The sequence below is a fragment of the Tachysurus vachellii genome, chromosome 8 (assembly GCF_030014155.1).
Source record: "Tachysurus vachellii isolate PV-2020 chromosome 8, HZAU_Pvac_v1, whole genome shotgun sequence".
NCBI classification, from domain to species: Eukaryota; Metazoa; Chordata; class Actinopteri; order Siluriformes; family Bagridae; genus Tachysurus; species Tachysurus vachellii.
The window spans coordinates 12,240,214-12,264,706 of record NC_083467.1 but is presented as its reverse complement, the minus strand read 5'-3'; the positions used below and the strand labels follow the sequence as shown (position 1 = coordinate 12,264,706).

The window sequence follows — 24,493 nt, the reverse complement described above, 5'->3', positions numbered from 1 at the left end:
GACAGTTCTTTTCTTCTCCCAGATATTCTGTTTTTATTTATTTATCTAGAAAACCGAACTGGAACTGCCCCAATGGATTTCTTTGTCTTCCTTATGTAATTTGTTCTGTAGCTGTCAAGCTGAAGTCAACAATGTGTGTGATCTTGTGTGTCTCTGCTTCGCAGTGCTCCCTTCCTGTTCAATCAACGAGTATGTTTGTGCCAGTGGAGGGTGTGTGTCAGCCAGCCTGAGGTGTGATGGACATGATAACTGTCCTGATAGCTCTGATGAAGTATGTCCTCCTGCAAAGCCTTTACAATCCCAACACAAACACATTAGGAGCTTACACCTGACTCAATGTGCTAACATAAAATGTTGCACTCTGTCATCAAATAGGAACCTGAGCTGTGCTTCATATTGCATCCAAATGCAACACAAAGTGTACACATGGTGTAAAGTATTATTTATTCAACAGAAATGGACAACATAAGTGACATTATGTGCTTCCATTGACTGTGCAGCTCTCACTGTTTCCATGGAAACGTTGCTCCATTTTTCCCTTTCCACCTCCACAATAAGGTGAACTCCACCCATTGAGAGTGTCTGTCTGATTACCTTAGTGTCTCTTTTCTTGTCTCTCAACAGATGGACTGTGTAAAAGAGTGCAGAGAAGACGAGTTTCTCTGCCGTAACCATGCTCACTGCGTCCCGAAAAGATGGCGCTGTGATGATGTGTTCGACTGTGTGGATCACAGTGATGAGGAAAACTGTGAACACGGTACACAAAAGCTACAATTTCATTTTTATTTTTTGCATTACTGTTATTTCTTATTTATTACAAGTGTAATGTTAGTACTATAACTTAATTTGAGAAGCAGGTACATTTAAAATATACAGAGATCCTACATGGAAGTCTTTTTTATTTAAGTGAGAAATGACTGTTCTCAGAATGCCTTCACATTGTAAAGAATATGCTTTATGTGTAATCGGACACGTAATGAAAACAACGTTCTTGCCTTCAATCAAAAAATTGGCAAACTGCTGTGATTTCAGGAGCATTTTTCTGCCGCCCTGATGAGTTTGTTTGCAACAATACCCTTTGTAAACTGCATTCCTGGCTGTGTGATGGTGAGGATGACTGTGGCGATAACTCTGATGAAGATGTTGAAATGTGTGGTAAGAATTCTAAGTCAGACATTAAGGCTACTCTGCTTGTTGTATATACAGTTTATAAAACTTTCTGAAAACATTCATTTGATGAAGGTTGTTGTAATCAGTCAAATACTGGCCTTTTTTAAGACAATGGAATTATAATGAAAGTTCAGCAGCTGAAATAGCATGTGCTATTTAGCTAAATTGTCAGGAATGAGTTGGGAAGTGGATGGGATAACTAGACATATTTTATTTTTATGTTTCATGGCTTTGCACATGGGCTGCCAACTTAAACGCTGAAAGTAAAGTATTTAACAGACATCAACCGAGTACATGAAAATCTTTTAGTACAGACGATACACATATGATTCTAGAACTAGCTCAGCTTTTGTAGCAAATCCTCTGCTGTGGCTTATCCAATCACAGGCATTTATTATTCATCTAAAGGAGGCTCATTGGACAAGATCCTAGCTACAAGGCTAGAGACATTAGATCAAAAAGAGAGAGGTTTCACAGACGTTCATTGATTTTTCCATTTTATTTAGACCTCCCTGCTTTATTAGCAAACAGACAACATAACCTTAAAAAAAGCAGTTAATGAAGTCTGTTTTTTTTTCAAGGCTTGTCTATTGAGACCATTCTATGAGTTAAAACTATTACTAATGATTCATGGTAACTCATTAAAATGTAAATGTTGTTACTGTTCGGTCATGTTAGAAATTTTCCCATCCGATCCTTTTTTAAAAACAAAACAATTAATTTGAATACCCCTGATTTATTGTTTTGCTACCTAGCTGCTGGCTTTGCCACAAATCAATTAATTTTGAGCAATGTAAGTAATATGGCAGAATATTTGGCAGATATAATTATCATTACCTCCCAGTATTGTTCACTACTGAAACATGCATGTCCCTGGAGTAGAAGCTTTGGTTTAATTCATGTTCTATTGAACAGACTAGAAGTAAGAAATTTCAATGTAATTGTCTGTGTACTACATAAGCAAATAGATTATTTCTGGAAGACTGTACAAGCCATGTATTAAAACAAAACACTTTTCACTTCTTCCTCCAGCTAAGCTTCCTTGCCCTCCTACAAGGCCATATCGCTGCAGAAATGATCGAGTGTGTTTGCGGCTTGATCAAATCTGTAACAACGTGGATGATTGTGGTGACAATTCAGACGAAGAGCAGTGCAGTAAGTAAAATCTAGAAAAACGCTTTATTGTATTGAAGCTTTTGAATGTTTAAGACAGTTCCAGTGTGAGGGAAGAAGTTCAGTGAGCTTGGTTTCATAGTGGAGTCATGTTTTTTTTTTTACGAGAAAAATAAAGCTGGCAGGAATTTAACTTCACAACTAAACTTTTGAATCTACTCCAAACCAGAAGCCGTGTCTGCCAGACCAAAGCCATGTGGAAAGACTGAGTTTACCTGCAGTAACAAGCACTGTATACCTGCTCAGCTGCAGTGTGACTTATTTGATGATTGTGGTGATGGAGGATCTGATGAGCACGACTGTAAAGCCTGTAAGCATCTTTCTGTCCTTGCTGACCGAGTAACCTGTGCGTCCACATACAATTAATTATAAAATAATAAATCAATAATAAAACAATCAGAAAAAAAAAATTCATGTATAATATTTTTTTGCACTATGTGTATATAAAACGTGAATCATTTAAGCTTTCAATATTTTACACAATAAATATCTGATTTATTTAGAGATATCGGATGTATTTATAATGTGTGAGATTTCTCTCAAGGCTCTCTTTCATTCCAGTTTTGAATGGAGACATATGTGGGAAAAGGACGAATCCATGTGGAGAGGATGCTATGTGCAACCAAACAAGTACCAATGTTATTTGCCAGTGTAAACCAGGATTTCAAAGGAATCTCAAGACTAAACGGTGTGAAGGTGCAGTAAAACTTTTGATGCTACACTACTACTGAATAACTGAATACCAGTGAACAGTGAGCATGTTATATGTTGGAGTCTTTGTTCAGATAGAAACTTTTAACACAAAGATCTGGATGTATTGTGCTGCTGGATTTAGGCTTCAGTGTAACAATAACCAATTAACTGTAGGGTTGGAAGGTCAGAAACCACTTTCCTCCTCTCCAATGGAAACAGCAGTACTGAATTGATGACAGTTGCACTAAATGACTTGTATGTTGACACAGAATCATCCTCCATCAGCTATAAAACCTCTACTGTGTAAATGGTGTCACCTTCCTTAAAGCAGAGCCAATTCATTGTGGTGAGGTTGAAGGGAACCAAAGAATAACAGAAGTAATATGTCTGATTCTTCTTTTTCAGAAATCAATGAGTGTCTATATTTTGGCACTTGCTCACACTATTGTACAAATATTAAAGGATCATACAAATGTACATGCAACAAAAATTATAAGGATGTCAATGGCAATTGTGTAGCTAAAGGTAAGGATCTACACGTCCACTGATTTCATTTCTACAGCATCATTTTCCATTATGACATTTTTTTACTATTCACTTTTCTCATCAATCAAATTGCTTTTGTTAGTAACGAATCAGAAACATTATCCTTAAATGTCAGTCACTTTGGGCTACATTAATTTAGAAAATGTAAATGTATATATTAAATTTTTGTTATCTTTATCATTGTATTTAATACAGTGTTTTTTTTTTAACAATCCCTTAACAATTATTTGATGAATAGCTATTTTATATAATTTACTATTATTGTGAAACTCCTCAAATTCCTATTTGTTAAAGATAAAATAATAGCCAGTATCCGAAAACAGGTCAAAAGAATGGGGCTCGACTTTGGGATTGTGTTTTTGTTAAGAGGGACTTAACAGGCTTTAGTACCAGCTATATTTTTCAAAAGAATGTGTTTAAATATATTGCCACTGGCTAATTTTGCTTTTAATGTTGCACCATGTCATTCATGTCAATACAGACATGTTCATTTCTGACAACAAAAACAGCAACAGAGAACTGAGGAAATAATTGACACTCAACCAGCTACTGTCTATATGCCAGCATTATATCAGCAAATTTAATGCACTTGTATCCAGTTTTCCTTAATATATCATTTTAATCCTACTGACAATGGGGTGGTAAAATCTTTGTTGTTAAATCAATTATAGAAGCAAACTTCGACCATTCATCATTTATTATAACTTTCAAAATTCAAAACCACTTCCATTATACGTTCATACTTGTAATTTAATTCTAAATGTATAACATGTAATTGTTGTCTGTATTACATAGCCAAGTTACATCATTTATTGTAGTTTACTGTTACCTTAAGTAATGATTTACATAATGTTTAATACACTTCTCTTTCAAATAATGTGTTGTTTTAGCTTCTTCACCTATGTATTGATATATTAATTTTAATTGATGTGCATCTGTAATTTTTAAACTGTTGTCTTAAACCCTAAATGGAATTTAGCCACTTCTCATTTTTTTTGCATATTAATAACTCAACGGGCAGGACCAGAAGATCGAGTGCTCTACATAGCTAATGACACTGAAATCCGAAGTTTTGTGTATCCATTTAACCAGAGCCATGGACACAAAGTGCTCGCTCGCATTGAGGAAAATGCCCGCATCATTGGGATGGATGCTCTGTTGCACCAACAAAAGTTTATCTGGGCTACCCAGTTTAATCCAGGTGGACTTTTTTACAAAGAAATAGACAGGAGTCAATCTAAAACAAATGATGGAATAATAGTAAGTATTGCTAACCAGGGACAGCATATATTCAAAGGGTCCTCAAGTTCTTTTCTAATGTCCTTTGTGTTTCCTGTTTATAAAACTTTGCTCTGCGGACTGTAGCATTAATCCATGTAGTTATATATTTGTGTAAGAGCAGACAAGGAACCTTTCTCATTAACATATTGATATTCTTAAACGACTCTCTTTTAAATATGTGCCTTTTTAAATTTAAGAAATTGCTTGAAAGCTTTCTTTTATCATCCTGCCTTTTGTAGTGCCCAGACTTTCGGCGGCCCAGAGATGTGGCAGCTGACTGGGTAACTGGAAATATCTACTGGACAGACCACTCGAGAATGCACTGGTTTAGCTATTACACAGCCCACTGGACCAAGCTGAGATACTCCATTAATGTGGGGCAGCTCAAGGGACCCAACTGCACTCGTCTGATAACTGATATAGCTGGAGAGCCTTACGCCATTGCCATCAATCCAGTCAAAGGGTAAATTTTATAGTTATTTTTAGGCTATTTTACTGTGGCTTTAAAAACACACAATAACCTTAGAAATCTGAAACTTGAATGGTCATACATATTAAACATCAAATAGTAAATTAATAATGATAACGTTAATAATGTAAATGGTTTTGGATTTACTTCAGCTGTGCATTTATGAGAAGGAAATTGATCCTTAAAGACTGGTTGGGGAAATTTAGTTGTCTGAACAGTGTTAAAATATGTAGTGAGGGGTCAGCATGAATTGTAGCTGTGGTGGGGGGGCTGTAGGGACTTTGTTTCTAGAATGATTGTTTGAATAGCTTCCCCTTTCTTAAAAATCGGAAATATCAAAATCAAAAATAATCACGACTTTAAGAAGAGGTGCTATTATAGTAAAAAACAACAACAACAACAACAACAACAACAACAAAAAAACGGTTAATTCAACATTGCTATTATTTAACAATATTATACTATCTACTTATTATAAAAACATTTTCTCAAGCCAGTGTTATAATAATGGCTTCCCTAATTTTTTTTCTGCTTCTCCACAGATGCTTATGTAGCTGATTTGTTTTGTTATAATGGCATGCATTTTAATGTTATACATTGCTAATATTAATGACCTGAAATTTTCATGAAAATAAATGTAATGTAAAATGTTGATGCATAGCTTGAAAAGGAAACACTTGCTTTTCTGTCGTGGGTCATGTCATCTTATTATACTGTACCATCACAGAAATATGCATATTTGTTACAGTATGATGTATTGGTCTGTTATTGGCGATCACTCGCATATCGAGGAATCGGGAATGGATGGCTCTATGCGCAGAGTGCTTCTGGATAAAAAACTCAGGAGGCCTACAGGTATTATTATTTACTTTTGGACACTGCAATTATAAAGTTCTTATTCTTATTCTCTCTGTCTTCCACTGTCGTTCACTGGCCCCAAACTTTTTTGTATTGCATATGTAATAGTGACTAATTATGGAGGTTGGAAATGAGTTTTAACTGGATAGGTCAGAGCAACTTTTGTGTTTAGATTATTACTTTCTTTAAATACTTATTATAACTTTAAGGAAAAGTTCAGTTATTGTCATGGAGGAAAAATCCTTACTTTTATACAACTGGAAAGCAAGAAGTGTGGGTTGAATCAATCTTTGGCTTTATAAATATCTCTTACAAATCTAGCGTATGCTAACCTTCCATCCTTTACTCTTTCTAAACTCTGTATGTTATGGCTGTATGTCTTTTAGATCTACAGCAACTCAGGATATATTTATTTACTGTACAGTATGTTGTGCAGCTATTGTGCAGCAAAGTCATAAATGGTCTACTGTATGTATACAGCTGGTGTGGTTTATGCATTCCTTTAGAGAGAACTAAAGTCAAGGTTTCATTTGTATTAAAGTGTTTGCTCTGCTTCAGAGTAGAAGTGGCTACTTCTGAGCTTTATATTCATTTCAAAGCAAAACTGGAGAAAACAGTTACAAATATGCATGGCTTTTATTTAACCTGTCAAAAGTTTCAGTTACACATTATACATGAATTGCTCTCCTTTAGCCACCTGTTCTTAAAAAGCATGTTGTAGTTTACTTAATTCCATGATATATTATGAGACCCGTTTTATTGAGTTATAAGAAAACTAAATTTGTTCCAAATCCTCCTATAGGATTAGCACTTGATTACTTCAGCCAGCGTCTGTACTGGGCTGATGCAGAGCTCTCAGTCATTGGGAGTGTGTGCTTGGATGGCTCAGATCCACGTGTTGTCCTCAATGGAAAACAGGGTAAGTAAAACAATTTAATGATAATGTTTGTCTCAGGATTTTACTTAGCATCACTTTCTATGAAGTGAATTTGGATATGAAATGCAACAATGCAGCATGCACACTTTTGATCACTTTAACACTAAATAGTGACATTTAACTATTCACGGATTTAACTATTCACAAGTTACATTAAGAACACATTTAATTAAATGATTGAATTGGGTATTAAATTGCTATTCTATGTAATCTTCTATACACAGGGATGTCACAGCCATACAGAATTGACATTTTTGAGGACCTTATTTATGGAACTGACCTAAAACATGAAGTATTCAGAGTTCACAAGTATGGCAAACAGCCTGCTGAGTTTCTGGATCCAGCCATTGAAAAAGCTACACATGTTATGATTGCTCATCGTTTCAAACAGCAAGATGGTAATTTTTTTTTCATCTTCTCCAGTCAAATTGAGTTGCCCTCTGAGCTATATTTCTATATAGCTCCTTTAAAATATCAGCTATAGGCTGATGGGTGATAAGAATGTGTTTTCAATTTGTTAGAAATGATGTCTATGGGTTGTAAGAGGTGCTGGTTTATAATAAGTCTTGAATTTATTGAGAGGTTAATAAGAGGAATTTAAGAGGTCTTGCTGTTATTAAAGGTTTAAACAGAATGACGTTTTCCAAAGAAGTAGCAGGTGAATCAGGTCATTATACAGTATTATTATATAGTATTTTATAATTTTGTGATTCAAGTCATTCAATTAATCAGTTATACAGTGCTCATATTTTAGACTTTAGTCATTTCTATTCTAAGCGTTCAATACTGTTTTTTTACTACAGTTTAATCTTTCATCACATACAGATAGTTTCTTTGACTTTTTAACTTGTGATTATTTGATTCAGTTAAAGGAAAAGTGTGTTGCGTATTATCAATACCTCTTCATCAGAATGAACACTGGTTGTTCTCTCAGTATGTGTAATTGACTCTGATAGATCTTTGCTAGTCGGGATGTTGCATTGTGGGCCAGCTGCGCCTTTCCCCACTGACTCATTAACTCTAGAGCTTCTAGAGCATCTGAGCCACGAAATTGCACTGCTAGCAAAAGCTACAGTAGAAGTGTGATGTCTTCAGCAAAACACAGATTAAACCCTTTTGCTTTTCTCTACTGTTTTTCAACTTTGCACAGGATCCCTGGCCAACCATAATCCACAGAGAGATCTTAAAGATGATTCTGTTGGGTTTGTGCATTTCTGTGAATGCACTCTGCTTCACATGGCACAGCTGGTCAATTGTATCATATGAGGGCCATGCTTTTAGACAAGAAAACCAGAGCTCCAGCTCTTTCTATACAGTATATATGAACAGCAAGGCCAGTTATATTGAATTTCATATAAACTAAAAACAATTTGGTTTGAACTCAAAAGAGACAATAGATCAGAATTTCAGCTTTCATTTTATATTTAGATGTCTTCAGCAACAAACTGAGCAGGATTTCAAATACTGAAGAGGAGACTGAAGGTTCAAGCCCAACAAAATAAACAACCAACTAAATGAAACTGCAATAGAAGCTATAGACTGTAATAGAAGCTATAGACTGTAATATTGAACTATAGAAGAATGAAGCAGTTTGTTGATGTCAGTGGATCTCTGGTTTGATGCAGTTATTACAAGAAAGGGATATGCAAACAAATATAAAATGTTAATGATGTCCATTTACTGTATATGTTTTAATAATATTGCTAAAATTGCTAAACTAAAATTAGGTAGTCTGCCAACAAAGGTGCCATGTTCTGTGCCAAATCTAATATGTAAATATAGAGACTTCTGAAATACTTAAACTAACACTGAAACTAGCAAATGAATTTGTCTGAATTCTTGCTATATTACCACCCAACAGAATTTTAGACACACAGTATTATTAGGCTGCAATCTAATGAACTAGTATCAATGAGTTTGTTGATAGAGACTTCAAAAGCACTTCTGCAGTTCGCTCTGGATATGGGCACATTTCAAATGTCATGAATGGAAATGAAACGGAATAGTCTGATCTAGTCATATATTCTTCTCAAACCCAAATATCTTTATTGGCTATCAAAAAGAAATATAATTGGCCTTGGTGTTCCAATACTTTAGGAGGGAACAGTCTGTCTGAAAGAATCCCAGACATAATACAAAAAATGTACTGTAATGAAAGGTTTCCCAAAAATGACATTTCTCTTCATTCTGCTGTTTGTGCTGAAATATTTAAATGTATTATGAATGAAGAAATAACATTTGACAGTTGCACTGGTGTTTTGCTGCCAGGGCAAATTAAATGTTTTGATAAGTTATCGTTTTATATTGCTAATAATATTCTTTTATGATTCTGTTCTCCCTTTCTTCTAATCTTTTATGATTTACCTCTTTTTTAAAAACATTCCAATGGAGAATTTCTTACATTTTTGAGTTAAACAACCTTTTTTACAAATATGCCTCATGGTCCTGCTATGGTCCACATGGTATTTTTGCTTCTGCTCACTCTATAAAATCTAGTCTCAGATTTTTTTCTACAATGTTTTTCATTTAAGCAATCTTTTTCAGCCCCACAAGCAACTTTTCTACAATATGAATTCTGCACACTGTGGACAAGACTCACATATACATTATTTTCAATCTCTTTTATATCTAGTCTGAGAATTTAGTGCATATCTGTATAGACTGCATGCTTAAACTGCTTATCAGTAGTGTGATGATTGACATCTTTGTGTATTGCATTTTCAGTGACAAACCCATGTCTAAAGATAACCTGTGACTTCATGTGCCTGCTCAATCCAACTGGAGCCAGTTGTGCCTGTCCTGAAGGGAAGACTCTGGTTAATGGCTCCTGTATTGATCCCAATGTAGCAGGTCAGCCATTTGTCCTATAATCAGGTTGCAAGTGAATATACACTTGTACAAATGGAGAAGGGGCCCTATTGGGGTTTTTTGTTGGTTTTTATGTTTGTTTGTTTGTTTGTTTCTTTCTTTCTTTCTTTGTTCATTTTGAAAGCTTGCCAGAAAGGTTCACAGGGCCGCTGGCTGAGATGTGCACCAGCAGTGGTGTCTCAGAGGTCACAACAAGGAAACAGAAGGATTTTATTTTCATGCATGTGCTACGGAGCAGTCAGATACGAAGCTTGTGGGACAAGCAAAACCCACATTCATTAATAAGAACATGTGGCATTGTTTCATTTAGCCTCAATAACTGTCTGCTCAGGGTGGCAATAGTAAAAATAGGCTACTAGTTTTTCATATTTTGAGAACAAAACAGTATATTAGAACATAAAACATTGCCCTTTCTTTTAATAATTTACAATGTTAATGACTTTGTGCTCATTGTAGACACAGATTTTTGTTTTTTGGTACAGGACTGAAACTTGATGTGGTCCTCTACTGTTGTAACCCATATGCTGTGCAATCTGAGATGTTTAATGCTCAACACGGCTGTAAAGCTTGGTTATTCTGTGTACTGTACACTTCCTGTCAACTCGTTCCAGTCTGGCCAAACTCCTCTGACTTCTATCATCAGCAGGGTGTTTGTGACCACAGATATGCTGCCCACTGAAATGTTTCTTTTTTCCACACCATTCTGTGTAAACTCTGGAGACTGCTGTGAGTGAAAATCCCAGGAGAAAGCAATTTTCTGAAATACTCTAACTAGCCCATCTGGCACCAACTACCATGCAATAGTTAATGTGACTGAGATCACATATTTTCTCCATTCAGTTGTTTGATTCGAACATTAACTGAAGCTCTTGACTTGTATCTGTACGATTTTATGCATTGTGCTGCTGCCACATGAGTGACTGATTAGATAACTGCATTGATAACCAGGTGTATTGGTATTACTATGAAATACAGTATGCATATACTAAATGCCCAAAGGTTTATGGATACCTGACTTTCACCCACATATAAGGGCATATAAGGGCATTCCCCAAACTGCCACAAAGTTGGGAACATACTGCTGTAACATTACAGGTTCACTTCACAGTAACTAAGTTGCCAAAACCCATTCCAGCATCACAGTACCTCTGTGCACAAATTGAGGTCCATGAAGACATGGTTTCCCAAGGTTAGAGAGGAAAACCTCAAGTGGCCTGCACAGAGCAGTCACCTCAACCCTATTGAACACCTTTGGGATAAACTGGAACACTGACTGCACCCGAGACCTCCTCACCTGAGAACAGTACCTAACCTCTCTAATGCTCTTGTGGCCGAATGAGCAAATCCCCACAGCCTCACTCCATTTTAATATTACAAATGAGCTGGTGAATCTAGAAATGGCATGTACAAAATGGTCCTGGTGTGTTATGGTCCGGTGTCCATATATGTGTGGTAATATACTGTCTGGTGCATAAATTTTTTTTTGGTGCACAAAACCCTTTTTTTTTTTTTTTTATAATTGTGTTTCTGTACATCACCACAATGAATTTAAAATGAAGCATTCAAGATAGAAGTGTAAACGTTTCACTTAAATTCAAGGGGTTTAATATTAAATCTTGCAAAGAATAATTAAAAGTATTATTTTTAATGCATGGAATCAAATTCTTTGCAGTCCTGGAGTCTGGAACATAGCCAAAACAACGAGTTTCCTTTCTTGAGATGCTTTGCCAGGCTTTTACTGTAGCCACTTTCGGTTGTTGCTTGTTTTTTACAACTTTCTTTAGTTGTGTCTTCAGTATGAGAAAAGCACTCTCAGTTGGGTTGAGGACAGGTGCCTTTCTTTGCATTGCAGAACATTACCTTTCTTTGCCTTAAGCTTTTTAGTTGCTTTTGTGGTATGTTTTGGGTCATTATTCATTTGTACTGCAAAGTGCATCCTTTCAGTTTTTCAGCATGAATCAGACTGAATCTGAATTTATAATTACAAAGATTTTCTTCAGATGTTTTCTAGCAAAGTCTAATCTGGCCTTTCTATTCTTAAGTGTTACCAGTGGTTTGCATCTTGAGATAAACCCAACTGAATTTACATTCATGAATGCATCTTCTGATTGTAGACTTCTACCTCCTTGAGAGTGTTCTTGACTTAGCTGGATGCTGTGAAGTTGTGTGTCTTCACCAAGAAAATAAATCTGTGATCATTCACTTTAGTTGTCTTCCGCGGACTTTAAAATGCTATCATTCCTAAACGGTTCGTTCTATACTTCAGTCTTGATTGTTTCAGTTCATATCCATTATGGTGGAGTACAGAGGCAAAATGATGAATTTATTTTTCAAATACTGTACTGTAACTGACTGTATTGTGCAGAATAAGTAGTCACTAATTTATAGTGATACAGCCTGGAACGTGACATTAATCTACACAAAACTGCCAAAAATGCATGTACATCTTCCAAAATTATTTACAAATAAAATTGTTTTTGCAGTAGGATTCACCCCATTGTGGCAAAACGTCTAAATTGGTTCATGTTCTATTTTAGTCTGCAAAACCTAATGGAGCACTTTGAAAGGTCTATTGGGTTTGGTTGTGTAGTGTGTGCTGCTCTGTTTTAGTGTGTTTTTGTTCTGCCATTGATTAAGGTGAGCTCTGTCGGCCTGCCTGTGAGAATGGAGGCCGTTGTGTGGCCAATGAGAAAGGTGACTGGCGTTGTTATTGCTGGCCCAATTTCTCTGGAGAGCGCTGTGAAATTAACCACTGCACAGACTACTGCTTAAATGGAGGCACATGTACAGGGTCTCCTTTAGGTAAGAAAAACTTTTACCTCTATGTCAGCTCATTCTATGTCAGCTTAAGATTTTGCTTTGACTTTGTTCTTGAAAAATCTTTCTGCTTTGACCTTCAGCCTCTGAAACCTTTCTGTGACACTTTCTCAATTAATGCAAGTCAGGTCTGCTTATGATAGGGTGCTTTGTTTGAATAGCAGGTCAGTATTTCTTTGGCATGGTCAAGTAGCATCCCCAGCGTATTTCTGTACCATTGTCCTTGATGGGAAAAGTATACAAAACCACTCTTTTATGATAGTGATCTCTTAATGTTAGATGTTTCAGGTATGGGTTTGACCTGTTATGTCAAAAAGACATTTGACTAAAGATTTAATGAAGCGCACAGTTTTGGGTTTTAAAAGTGCAGTAAAACTTAGTCAAAGAAGATTTCTAGTGATCTCAGAAGAAATATTCTATCAGTTTCTTATAGCACTGTTTCTGCTTTCCCTAAATACTTCTCCTATAGAACCCTATGCAACTTCTTCATCTGATCACATGTGGTCTGTGGTGTTCAGTCTAACGCAAAAAACAATGAGTCAACACAAAAACACTGGCAGGTCAACACATACATAACTGTTTGGTTTTTTTTTAAAACAAATCTGACATACTTTTAACTTAGTAACAGCATTCACTGGCCCTGGTTGCTGCCAGCAGTTGCTGCCATTCCAAATACATATTTTTTTATAGCAGTAGTCTTAGTAGTCAGTAGTAGTCAGCTTGTTGTACCAATTCATATATTCTGTTAGAATAAAATTTTATTCAGTTTCCGTTTGTTCAAAGACAGAAGCAAAACTTTCCAAACACTATTTTTATGCACGACAGCTATTAGCTTTATTCTATTTGTAATCTGAAGCAGTCTGTTTTGAATATACAATTCCTTGAGTATGCTTCATGAATTATTTTAATTTTGAATGAGATTTCTTTATTGCCACCTGTTAAAATGCTGCTAATGATAAAATCAGCCAAGTGTTTTATAATCAGTGTATTGCAATCAGTAAAGTGCCATTTTCTATCAGCAATCAGTCTTATAGTATGTGAAGCACGCATTAAAACAATTCTCACTGAATCAGTTTGATAGAAAAATAAATGCATTCTATAAATTTCTTATGTAAAGCATGCTGCTTTTGGGTTTTTAACTAAAAGCACACTGTTTGTTGGAATGTTTGAAAGTGCGACATTGGTAGCAATTGCTTCAGTAGCAACAGATATTAAATATCCTGTCATATATTGTCCAATGTCCAATAGATGGCTTTTATTTTATTGTTAATTACTGTTCATTGTTATTTATAAAAACAACCTGAAAGTAAATCAATTTACTGACAGCAGAATAATCAGGGACAGAAGACGACGGAGGCAGATATAACATAAAATAACAGAGTTTATTGACTAGCAGAAGTGAATGAAGTGAGTGAGGGTGAAATAGTCCAGGTGAAGCTCCAACACACATGCCGGATCACAGGTTGCAAACCCACGATATCTAGATCCTTCGGTGGACGACAAACGGGAAACTACTGATAGAAAAGAGAGAGTCAAGTTAGTGGACACAGCACGTAGCAGTAGCTAGCGTTTACAAGACCGGACAATGTGTGTGTGTTAGAGAGCGTCTTTTATGTGGTGAGGTAATGAGGGGTGCCAGGTGACGGTGATTAGAACTCAGGCGATCCTCATCTGGTTTGCTGTGTGAGGGGAGAACCTGGCAAATCCGTGACACTAACACAATGTTGTTATTCTATTCAAATCTATTTGTAGGCTAAACAATGTTTTTTTTCCAGTGAATGTGGATTATTTGTCTACAATGTCAATATTTATTTAAACAGGTAAAGCAATTTCAAGGGTATATTTGAAATGGCATCGATAATCAGTTTAGATCCTGTGCTCCTTGTCCGAAAGGTTAAATAGCAAAATGGAAGACTTTTGCAATCATACAGTATGAAGGACAAAAATACATCTTTTTCACTGACTCTAAGAAATAATGTGTGTCTCTCCTCCTACAGGGAAGCCAACATGCCGCTGTGCTGTGGGCTTCACAGGGCCTAACTGTGAGCGCCGGGTGTGTGATAATTATTGTCTGAATGGAGGAACATGTGATGTCAGCCAGGGAAACCAGCCTGTGTGCCGCTGTTTAGCAGAGTACACAGGTGACCGCTGCCTTCACCGTAAGTGGCCAAAAGAATTAGTTCAGCTTGTTCAGTTCCATTTATAATTACAAACAGTGTTATTCCTGACTAATCCATCAACAATCAACCTTTTAACATTCAAGGGCAGATGGTACACAAAATTAAAAACAAATCGGATAAAAAGATCCTAAAAGAAATGACTGATCCTCAGAGGCATTGATTAAAGATTTATTTTAATTTAATATTCAAAGCCAGTGTGCATGTTTGTAGGTTATTTGATAAGTTATTTTTGCATTGAGCTCCCAGCAGCAGTGTTCTAAACAAAAAGAAGGGGAAATCATTTGTCCACAAATGAAAGCATTTTGTAAAGCTTGTGTCCAAAAAGGGATCAAAATGCCACCGTGATGACTTCAAGGTGTTTATGAGCTCTACTGATGGAAAAAAAAAATACAGCTATGTAGCTTTTGTTGTTATGATTCATAGCAGGGATTTTTCTCCTCGGTATCGTTAATGTATTTTCTCTGTAGCACACCCAATGGATATGCCTTCATTTATGTACTAGATACTTGATGCAGATAATTAACTCTCATTAAAGCTCTGTAAAAGTCCAATTAAAGCAGCAGATAATACAGAGTGTAATTTTCTCACAAATTTTAATTAGGCACTCACAAATGATTTTTCTGTGTATTTTTCCCATGACAGACATCTGTCACCATTATTGTGTAAACTCTAAAGCCTGCACACTGTCTGTCTCTGGCCATGTGGAGTGTGTGTGTCCAGCTCGATATGAGGGGATCAAATGTGACACGGACAAGTGCCTACGGTGTCACGGGGCGCCGTGTATTATTGATGCAGAGACTGGAGATGTGACGTGCAAGTATGTTTCATAATGGATAAGAATGAATGGTGCTTTAAAAAATTTGTTTTTCTCTTGATGCTGTGCTGCACTAGCTTTATAAACTCAAGAAGTGTGTATAGATAACCTGGTATCTGGGGTGTTTTAACAGGCATCTAAAAAGGACAGTTTAAACCTCATGTAATTACCCAAGACCTAGGATCTCTTTCTCTCGATTTTTTAATTGAATAATAATATTCCATTACAACTTGTATTACTAAGAAGAACATGAGTGAATCTTTTAAATATTGACATGAAGTTCATAGTTTCTTAGTATTTGTTTCATCTTCTTTTTTGCTTTAATGACACTGTACACATAAGCTGACTTAAACTCCACCAGTTTGTGCAAAACCTTGTGATCCAATTTAGGTTAAATCAGAGTGTCTGATCACATGCTTCAGTAAAATTGATTGGACACAGCTCCATATTACACATTTTTGTACAAAGCTCCATATTACACATTTGCTTACTTTTAAAAAAGGATTGAGAAATAGTGCAGAATCTTGAATATTAAATGTTTCTTTGTATGTACATATTGCCTGTTTATTTATTTGTATTTATTACAGATTCATACTTTTTGTATGTTGATATGGCTAAATATGGCTGAATAAATTAAATTAGCATTTTAGCTATCTGTGTTAACACAGTGAAAAGAATTATTGCAGGATTTTGGCCACCTATCATACAATTTTAGAGAGAAGCCACGGGCTAATTTCCATCTGTCTGCAGGTTGGATTTGGTCCTGGTGCCAGACTTTGAACACCCCTGAGATATTAGGAAGACCAGACCTTTATCCATACTACATATTTTTCCAAGCCACATTTTGAATATTGAACATTGAAAACATATACCATGGTATATAGACTGTCAGTCTGATCATTTTAATCAGATCTACCCATCTGCACTTTCCTTCCATCTTGCAGCTGCACGAGTGGTAGAATTGCCTCCAGCTGCCAGCTGTGTGATGGCTACTGCTACAACGGAGGCACCTGTCATCTGGACCCTGACACCAACCTGCCCTTCTGCCAGTGAGTAATGACTAAAGACCTTCTTTTGTGAGGGTACAAATCCCAGCAATTAGACATGCGCCACGCAATGCCTCACAGCTTCACTATTCATTTGCAAAATGTTGCAAAAATGCCAGAAAACACACTGATGTATTTTTCACCGTCTGGGAGCAGAATGGCTCTGCATGGGGGAAACGATGTCATCCGGTTGCAGTTTAAACTCAGTTTTATATTGTGAAATCTCTTTGATTTAAAATCTTAGAAGGCAGGAGTTTAAATTTGTAACATTGACTACATTATTTTTTTGTAACAGGAAGTCTCTTGTTTTTTTTCCTTCTACTTGATGACTAATGTCACCTTTAAGAATTTTGAAATTGTTAGTGACAGGTCTTCTTATTAATACCTGTCTTAGTAGCGGTAATATCACACTTTCTACTGATGTCCAGTTCAGTTGTCCATTTTATCATATAGTATTAGGAGCAAAAAATGGCATTAAGTTGAATGAGATCTCAGTCACATCTCTTTAAGCACTGAGCTGAACCAACGCATGCCAGGCAGTTCTTGTAGTGTGAATGGCATTTTTGGCAATGCGTGATAGGACTGAGATAAACTCAATTTCTATGCAAATTATCTCATTGGCTTTTTCCTAGAAATACAGTATAGTTTGTTTATACATTATCTCATAGCCAGAAAATCTGTTTTTTTTTTTGCCTTGAAATAATAATCCTTCTTAGCATTAATCATCTTCCAGCTGCTCCCACATCTTCATTTATGTAATTTATCTTGGATTTGTGCTAAATTGTGTTATGAACATTTTGGGTATCTTCTACCACTATGCTTTTTAAGAGAAGATTGCTCCAGAGCCATCAGAACTAAATAAATCTCATTTATTTACATTAACATATTGAATACATGTTTTTATCATGTATTACACGGCTGTTCTGGGGATGATTATTATCTCCTAAACTCTACAGTTCTGTTGAGAATTTTGTTTGATAATAACAAAATTGTATTCAACTTATACAGCTGTGCTCTGTGCAAATTAGCCATAATGGATTGTCACTGATGTGTAATTAAGGATAAGTGGGATGGTGTTATATGTCAGGCCTTTTTTACAACAATGCTGCATGAGTGTGAGATGTGATAAAAGAAACTACAGACTTGGACGACTTATTGTTGTTTTTTTTTTAAGTAAAATATGTGCATAATTAGCACATGCTTTCAAAATGAATATATACTATACATAATGAATATATTTTCAACCACTTAAATGGAGAATGGAGGTCTCTGCCAGTGGGGTCTCACGCACAGTTTTGTGATTTTTCTTTTCCTCACTTCATTGCAATTTCTTGCAGCTGCACAGCTGGTTTCAAGAACCAGCGTTGTGATGAGCTGGCCAACCCCTGTGATTACTACTGTCAGAATGATGGGATATGCACAATAACATCCCTTAACAAACCCCGCTGCAAGTAGGTCCCCTATCAGCACCTTTACCACCCAGAACTCCAGCCTGCTTCATCATCCAGCAGTGGCCCTTTCTCATACACACCCAACACACACATGTCTCAAACCCACAGTCCCCATGTCCATCCCACAGGGGAGCATATTATCTATGTAATCACTAGAGAATCATGCAGTGCTGCTAGCAGTGGCTAACAACATGAACACTGTGAAAGGGTCACTGTGAAACACAGGAATATGATTATCAGTGTTGCTATAACACAAAATGATTATTTTAAGTACAATTCTTAAAATAAACATGATCATGGTGCGATTGCATATGGAGAAGGAAGTGAACAGTGTTATTGAAAATTGCAGTCTAACACTCACGGTGTGCTTGTGATAAAGACCTCTGTGTCAATGAAATTCAACAAGAAGAAAAAAAAAGCAGTTTATATAATCCATTGCAGAATATTTTTCCTTAAGTGTGTGTTTGTTACAAATTATGTAAGCATAACTCTGATGATTATTATAAAGTGTAGAAATAAATACGTATTGTATATTTTGCTCAATCTTTGATATTCGATTGGCTAATTTAGAGAAAGTTAAATGGTAATTTAGACAAGAGTAAAACTAAAGTAGAGAAAGTAGAGAGTACTGAATACTAATATAGAAAATAACAAATACTTATTTAGAGAATACTGAATAATAAAATAGGGGATATGGAATACAAATGTTGCCAATACAAAATGCTAATATAGATAATAGGAAACACTAGTTTAGAGAATATTAAATGCTAATTTATATGATACTAAATACTTTCACAGAAACTTCACTGACACTGCACAGTTTATCCTATCCACAGCTTCCTCTCTTTTGAATGTTGGTCCCATACAGTTACCATTCTCACCTAGCCAACCTCAATCATCGAACATCTGCTTAGTCACACACGCCAACATTCAAAGTCTTCATCTGAAAGTCAGATGACTCGACCATTTGTACCCCGATTCTTCATGTGTTGAATTACTTTTGCATCCACGGCCCGTCTTATTTGCGTCTTCACTCTCTGTTTGTTCTAAACTTTCCATATTTCATCTAAAGTGATTAGCATGCATAAACATCATTTGATCTTTCCTGTGGATGATTTTAATCAGGTGTTCAGCCAATTGGTCGGGGACACAGTGTGAGCGGCCGGCCCCGAAGAGCAGCCGCTCTGACAACACGCCTGGAGGTGAGTGAGCACAAACATGGCTTCCTCTTTCATTACTGCACACTCATGGCGCTGATTAAAATCATCTGCTTGCTTTCAGGGAACATGTAGCAAAGGCATCAGAGCATTGCCAAATGTGATTTATGATGTAGGAGATTTATTGTAATCCCCAGGAGGGATTAAAGCTGCTCAGAACCAATCTATCCAGGACTTCTTCATCAGTATTTCATTTGCACTATGTACCATGAGTGAACACATGTACCTATTTATATTTGATAAACAGTCAGAGAGATAGGAAGATTTTCTTTGTGTATATTTAGGTCTGATAAGAAACATTGTGCGGAGAGTTTTTCATGGTTATTTTGTTTTTAACAAGGCAGTTGCTTAAAACTTAAAATTGTAGCAGATTTACATGAACTAAAAACTGCCATGCTGTAGCGCAAGCAATGCTTAACCCCTGTTTTGGGACATTTGTGAGGACTGGAGTTTAATTCCTGCTTTTTCATTCTTCTTCACTGCAGGGAGCATAGCCATTATTGTGCCTCTGGTCCTGCTGGTTATTTTGATAACTACTGTTGTGGCTGGGGTCTTCATCTGCAGAAGGCAGCAGAGGTATTACAGGAACACAGCATGTGGCTGAGAGGATGGTTGATCTGTACACTTGAAGGGTTAAAATGTGCACTTGTTGCCATGGTGCAAAACTACATCCTGAGAAACATACTGTACGCAAACTATTAAAAATAGCTCTTTTTGCTGAGTGACCACTTCACAGCTTTGCAAAGTGTGCACTGTGGAAAATGTAACTAACTCACTAAAAAGGGACAAATGCTATTACTGAAACATGACTTTGTGCCCTTGATATCATTTTTTTCTGCTAAATAATACAGTTTTGAAAATTATGAAAACATGTCTATGACCTCACCTAGGGGCAAGCGGGTCCAGAGGCAACCCATGACTAACGGAGGCATTAATGTGGAGATTGGCAATCCGTCCTACAACATGTATGAGGTGGAGCATGATAACCACGCTGATGCAGGGAGCTTTCTCAAACCAAATTTCACATTGGATCCACATAAGGTTTGTGTGAATGACCTCTTCATTGAGACAGATTACTGAGCATATGGAAAAGATCAACTGAGCAAATGTAGGTTCATACCTTTATATAACACACAAGTAACCAGTTTATGCATTCAGAAATAAATCATGAGCTTTAACCCTAAGACTTTACCTTATATATATGTTTTTAATTAATGTAATTATTTTATTTATATATTTTTATATTTGTTATTTTGTAATGTCTTACATATTTCAGTGGTAGCTCAAGTGGTTAAGGCTCTGGGTTGTTAATCGGAGGAGTGGGGTTCAAGCCAGCACAGCCAAGCTGCTGCTTTTGGGCCTCTGAGCAAGGCCCTTAGTCCTCTTTGCTCCAAAGGTGCTGTATCACATGAAGAAAGAATTTCACTCTGCTGTAATATATGTGACAAGGAAGAAATTAATAAATAAAAGGAAGGTTGTGAATCCCAGGACCACCAAGTTACCACTTCTGGGCCCTTGAGCAAGGCCCTTAAACCTCAATTGCTCAGTTGTACAAAATAAGATTTAAAAAAAAATGGCATAAATGAATGCCATAAATGTAAACATTTCCAGAGGTTAGCATTGTGTCAGTGCTATTAGTTGCACAGTGTGTATTAGTGCTTCTTTTAATACAGTAACAGCATACATCCACAAATCTGCATTCTCTTACTCCCTAGAGGGTTGCTTCTACTCTGAAAGGTGTTCTGAACACCTTTTTTTGTAGGACATAAAGTGCTGTTCTATGTGCTGTAAAGTACAACAAACTTGACGTTGAGCAGATTTCACACTAGTGTGTGTATTGCAGGGGTGGTGTGTAAAATCCAGTGACCCTCGCACTCTAAATATACACTCTATCCCTAAAGAAGTTATACCTGGACAGGTGAAGCCCTTTGTCCTAATTGGTAGCTTTGACCATTGCATGAGAGACACTCATCCGTGATCATCCGTGTTTGTGTGTGTTGTGTGCGCTTGCCTGCTTTTCATAAACATTTATCTTAACCGTCGGCAAACAGTGGAGTCAAAAATTATTATTCAGTCTGAAATATTTAAGTATAATATACATCCAGAATACAGGTGTTTTCATTTTCTCATATAATCATCCATCTCTATAATCAGATTTAAACTGTATTTTTCTAACAATTCACATTTCTCTGGATTCTCTCTATATAGCCTATGAACTACTCCAATCCAGTGTATGCCAAGATATACATTGATGGACAGAACTGTCGCAAGCCAGTCATCAGCATTGATGAAAGGAGAGAGCTGCTCCCAAAGAAACTAGAGGGGACAATTCGGGAAACCGCCGCATAGCCTGACTTTACACTTTGTACTCTTTTTTTACGTGAGTGTACAAAATGTATAAAATGTGGAGAAAAAAAAAGAATTTTCTATTTCTTATCAGGTCCTGCTAATGTACTTAGGTTTGCTTCTCGGTTCAGCAGCAGTGTTACCTCTCCATGTGCGATAAACTTTGAACTTCATATATGTCCTCTCCTCTAGTTTTTGTTGTTGTTTGTTTTATTGTTGTTTTATTTTTTGGGGTATATTACATATACTGCATAGTATATCTGCAGATTACCCAGCCTTTAACAAAGAATGGACAGCAGCAAAAATATTTCACCCCCCCCTAAAATCATGTATTTTGCCTTACGGTGTTAACTCAGTGATGATGTAGGATTTATTTCACATTATTTACTTTGCACCATACAACATTGTTTTATTATTGTCTTTTAATCTCCTTTTTATTTTATACTTAAGTTATGCTTTGTTAATGTGAAACTTAGTTTCACATCAAAATATAAATCTATAGAGACTGGGAATTTTTATTTGTTCTTTGTCCATGTTTATCTTTACAGAGGGCTACTGATATCCATTGAATTAAGACTTTATTTCTTCTGATCTTATCCATGGTTCTATGTTGTGCGCTCGTAATGAAACTGCCCAGCCATATTTGTCACTTTTCATTCAAGTGATTTTTGCCTTCAATCACTGAAAACAATGCTGCATATTATGAGATAATGTCTTTTTATTTTTCATCCAGCTAAAATCACACAACCTGTTGGAGGTGATCAATACTTAATGGACAATTTGTGAGAGTACATCATTATCTATCTTTGACAATTAGCTTTTTTTACGAGGTAATTTCAGCCCAGCGGAACAGCAATCCATCTTGTGAACTTAATATAATCTGTTCAGACGTGTGTCTGATACATGAAAGATACAAATCATTCATTTGGTTTAGATTCTTACTTACGAAAACACAAACTGAAAGGCACCCAGACTTGCTGACTGATTATTATTGATCAACTTCATTGAAGGTAGAATTACATCTCCAATGGCTGAGTCATCATACAGTATGTGATAGAGAAATTAATCTTACTTTACTGCTATGTTGAGAGTGGTATGAATGAAAATCCCTTTGTCAGTTACTTTAAGAGAGAGACATTACTAAGATACAGTACAACAGATTTTATAATTTTGTATTTGATTTATATGTTGTTCGGCTGCTTGTATTTTGGAAAACAAAATGTATTAAATGTAAGTATCTTTTATAAAAAATGCATCAATATGAAATAAAAGCATTTTATTTCCACTTCAGCAGTCAATTTTTTTTTTTAATTTGCCGTGAAATTTTATCTCTTCTATTTGTAAGATCAGCAACCATAAACAATGTCTGATTAAAGACATGCACGCTGTAAACTGATTGTAATTGTTTTGGTACTGCAATCAGAGAAGATCTATAGGAAAAAAAACAAGCTAAATTTTCATTCATTTAACAAATATACCTCACAGCTGTTTGTCATTAGTGTACAGTGCTTCAAACACATTAGTGATTCATCTGAATATTTCAAATTCTGCAAAAAACATCATTGTTACGTATGTAATTACTACTTTTTTTTTTTTTTTTAATTAATCATCTGCTACACACATTGATGGAAAATCTTCTTTCCAGCACCCATTACAGACTCCAAGATTGGAAACATCTGGCCAAGAGTTCTGATCTAGGTTCTTCTCAGTGTGATGCTAGACGTTATGCTACAGATAGAAACAGTAAGAGTAAGCATAGCAGAAGAAGTAAATAAATGTTGTTAGTATGCCTCTTCTGTGCACTGGGGCTGTTTAATAAAGAAATCTCATCTGCTCCAGGGTTGGGATTTGTAGCAATAAAAAAAGCCATAAAACAGGGAGGATTTCATCCTGCTTTATGTTTAGCAGCCTGTGTGCAAAAATGAAACTATAGAGTTGCTTGCTTGAGTGAATCAGGTCCATGTAATGCTGTTTTTCACCTGGCCCAAGGATGAGGGAAAAGCCAATGTGGGGCAGCCTCAAAGTCATTGTGTGCATCCTGGAAGCCTGCAGTTGAAGTGTCTTCATCACCTAGGCTTGGCACCAAAGGAGTGTGAGATGAGCCCAAGCCACGATTGCCAGTTTTAGATTTTCAATTGCAATTAGCTCAGAATGTTCCAGTAATTGAAAAGGGAGACAGTATAACATAGAATACTATGTTCATAGAAATTATGTTGTAATGACATTTATTTTAGTATTTGGCCCTGTAGGCATTAACCCCTGCATACCAGGAATACCACACAAAATGCTCAGAACTCAGTCTAGACATCACAATTTGGCCTTTATCAAAGGTGTTCAAGTCCATAACACATTTTTTCTGCCCTTTTTTGTTGACAGCTTCACGTTTAACAGGATAATCAATATTATTCACTTCACCTGTCAGTGGTTTTAATGTTATGGATGATTGGGGTATAATTATTATCATTAAGTTATATTCACTTGTAAATATTATGAAAAAGAGAGCTTTAAATTAACAAAGAAGTAAGGAATATATGTGTGCCACTAAACCCCAAACTCTATTTCCCAGCAAAAACTGCAGCCTACAAACATGGCTGCCACTGACTACAATCCCCAACAAGCACACACAC

The 24,493-nt window shown here is 36.2% G+C and overlaps 1 protein-coding gene across 1 annotated transcript in view; it reads left to right on the top strand.

Annotated features, from left to right (window-relative positions):
* Positions 1-23,062, top strand: part of lrp1bb (low density lipoprotein receptor-related protein 1Bb) — a 196,447-nt gene extending 173,385 nt beyond the window's left edge. The window contains exons 70-92 of the mRNA XM_060877188.1: positions 165-271; positions 625-757; positions 1,033-1,155; positions 2,203-2,325; positions 2,513-2,653; positions 2,905-3,039; positions 3,442-3,561; positions 4,604-4,842; positions 5,103-5,326; positions 6,081-6,187; positions 6,993-7,109; positions 7,352-7,525; positions 9,852-9,977; positions 12,633-12,797; positions 14,810-14,971; positions 15,635-15,809; positions 16,751-16,855; positions 18,190-18,303; positions 19,429-19,505; positions 20,006-20,096; positions 20,411-20,561; positions 21,364-21,438; positions 21,729-23,062. Coding sequence (XP_060733171.1) covers positions 165-271; positions 625-757; positions 1,033-1,155; positions 2,203-2,325; positions 2,513-2,653; positions 2,905-3,039; positions 3,442-3,561; positions 4,604-4,842; positions 5,103-5,326; positions 6,081-6,187; positions 6,993-7,109; positions 7,352-7,525; positions 9,852-9,977; positions 12,633-12,797; positions 14,810-14,971; positions 15,635-15,809; positions 16,751-16,855; positions 18,190-18,303; positions 19,429-19,505; positions 20,006-20,096; positions 20,411-20,561; positions 21,364-21,438; positions 21,729-21,869 — 3,125 coding nt within the window. The 3' untranslated portion in view covers positions 21,870-23,062. The remainder of the gene's footprint in view (positions 1-164; positions 272-624; positions 758-1,032; positions 1,156-2,202; positions 2,326-2,512; positions 2,654-2,904; positions 3,040-3,441; positions 3,562-4,603; positions 4,843-5,102; positions 5,327-6,080; positions 6,188-6,992; positions 7,110-7,351; positions 7,526-9,851; positions 9,978-12,632; positions 12,798-14,809; positions 14,972-15,634; positions 15,810-16,750; positions 16,856-18,189; positions 18,304-19,428; positions 19,506-20,005; positions 20,097-20,410; positions 20,562-21,363; positions 21,439-21,728) is intronic.
* Positions 23,063-24,493: the final 1,431 nt, after the last annotated feature.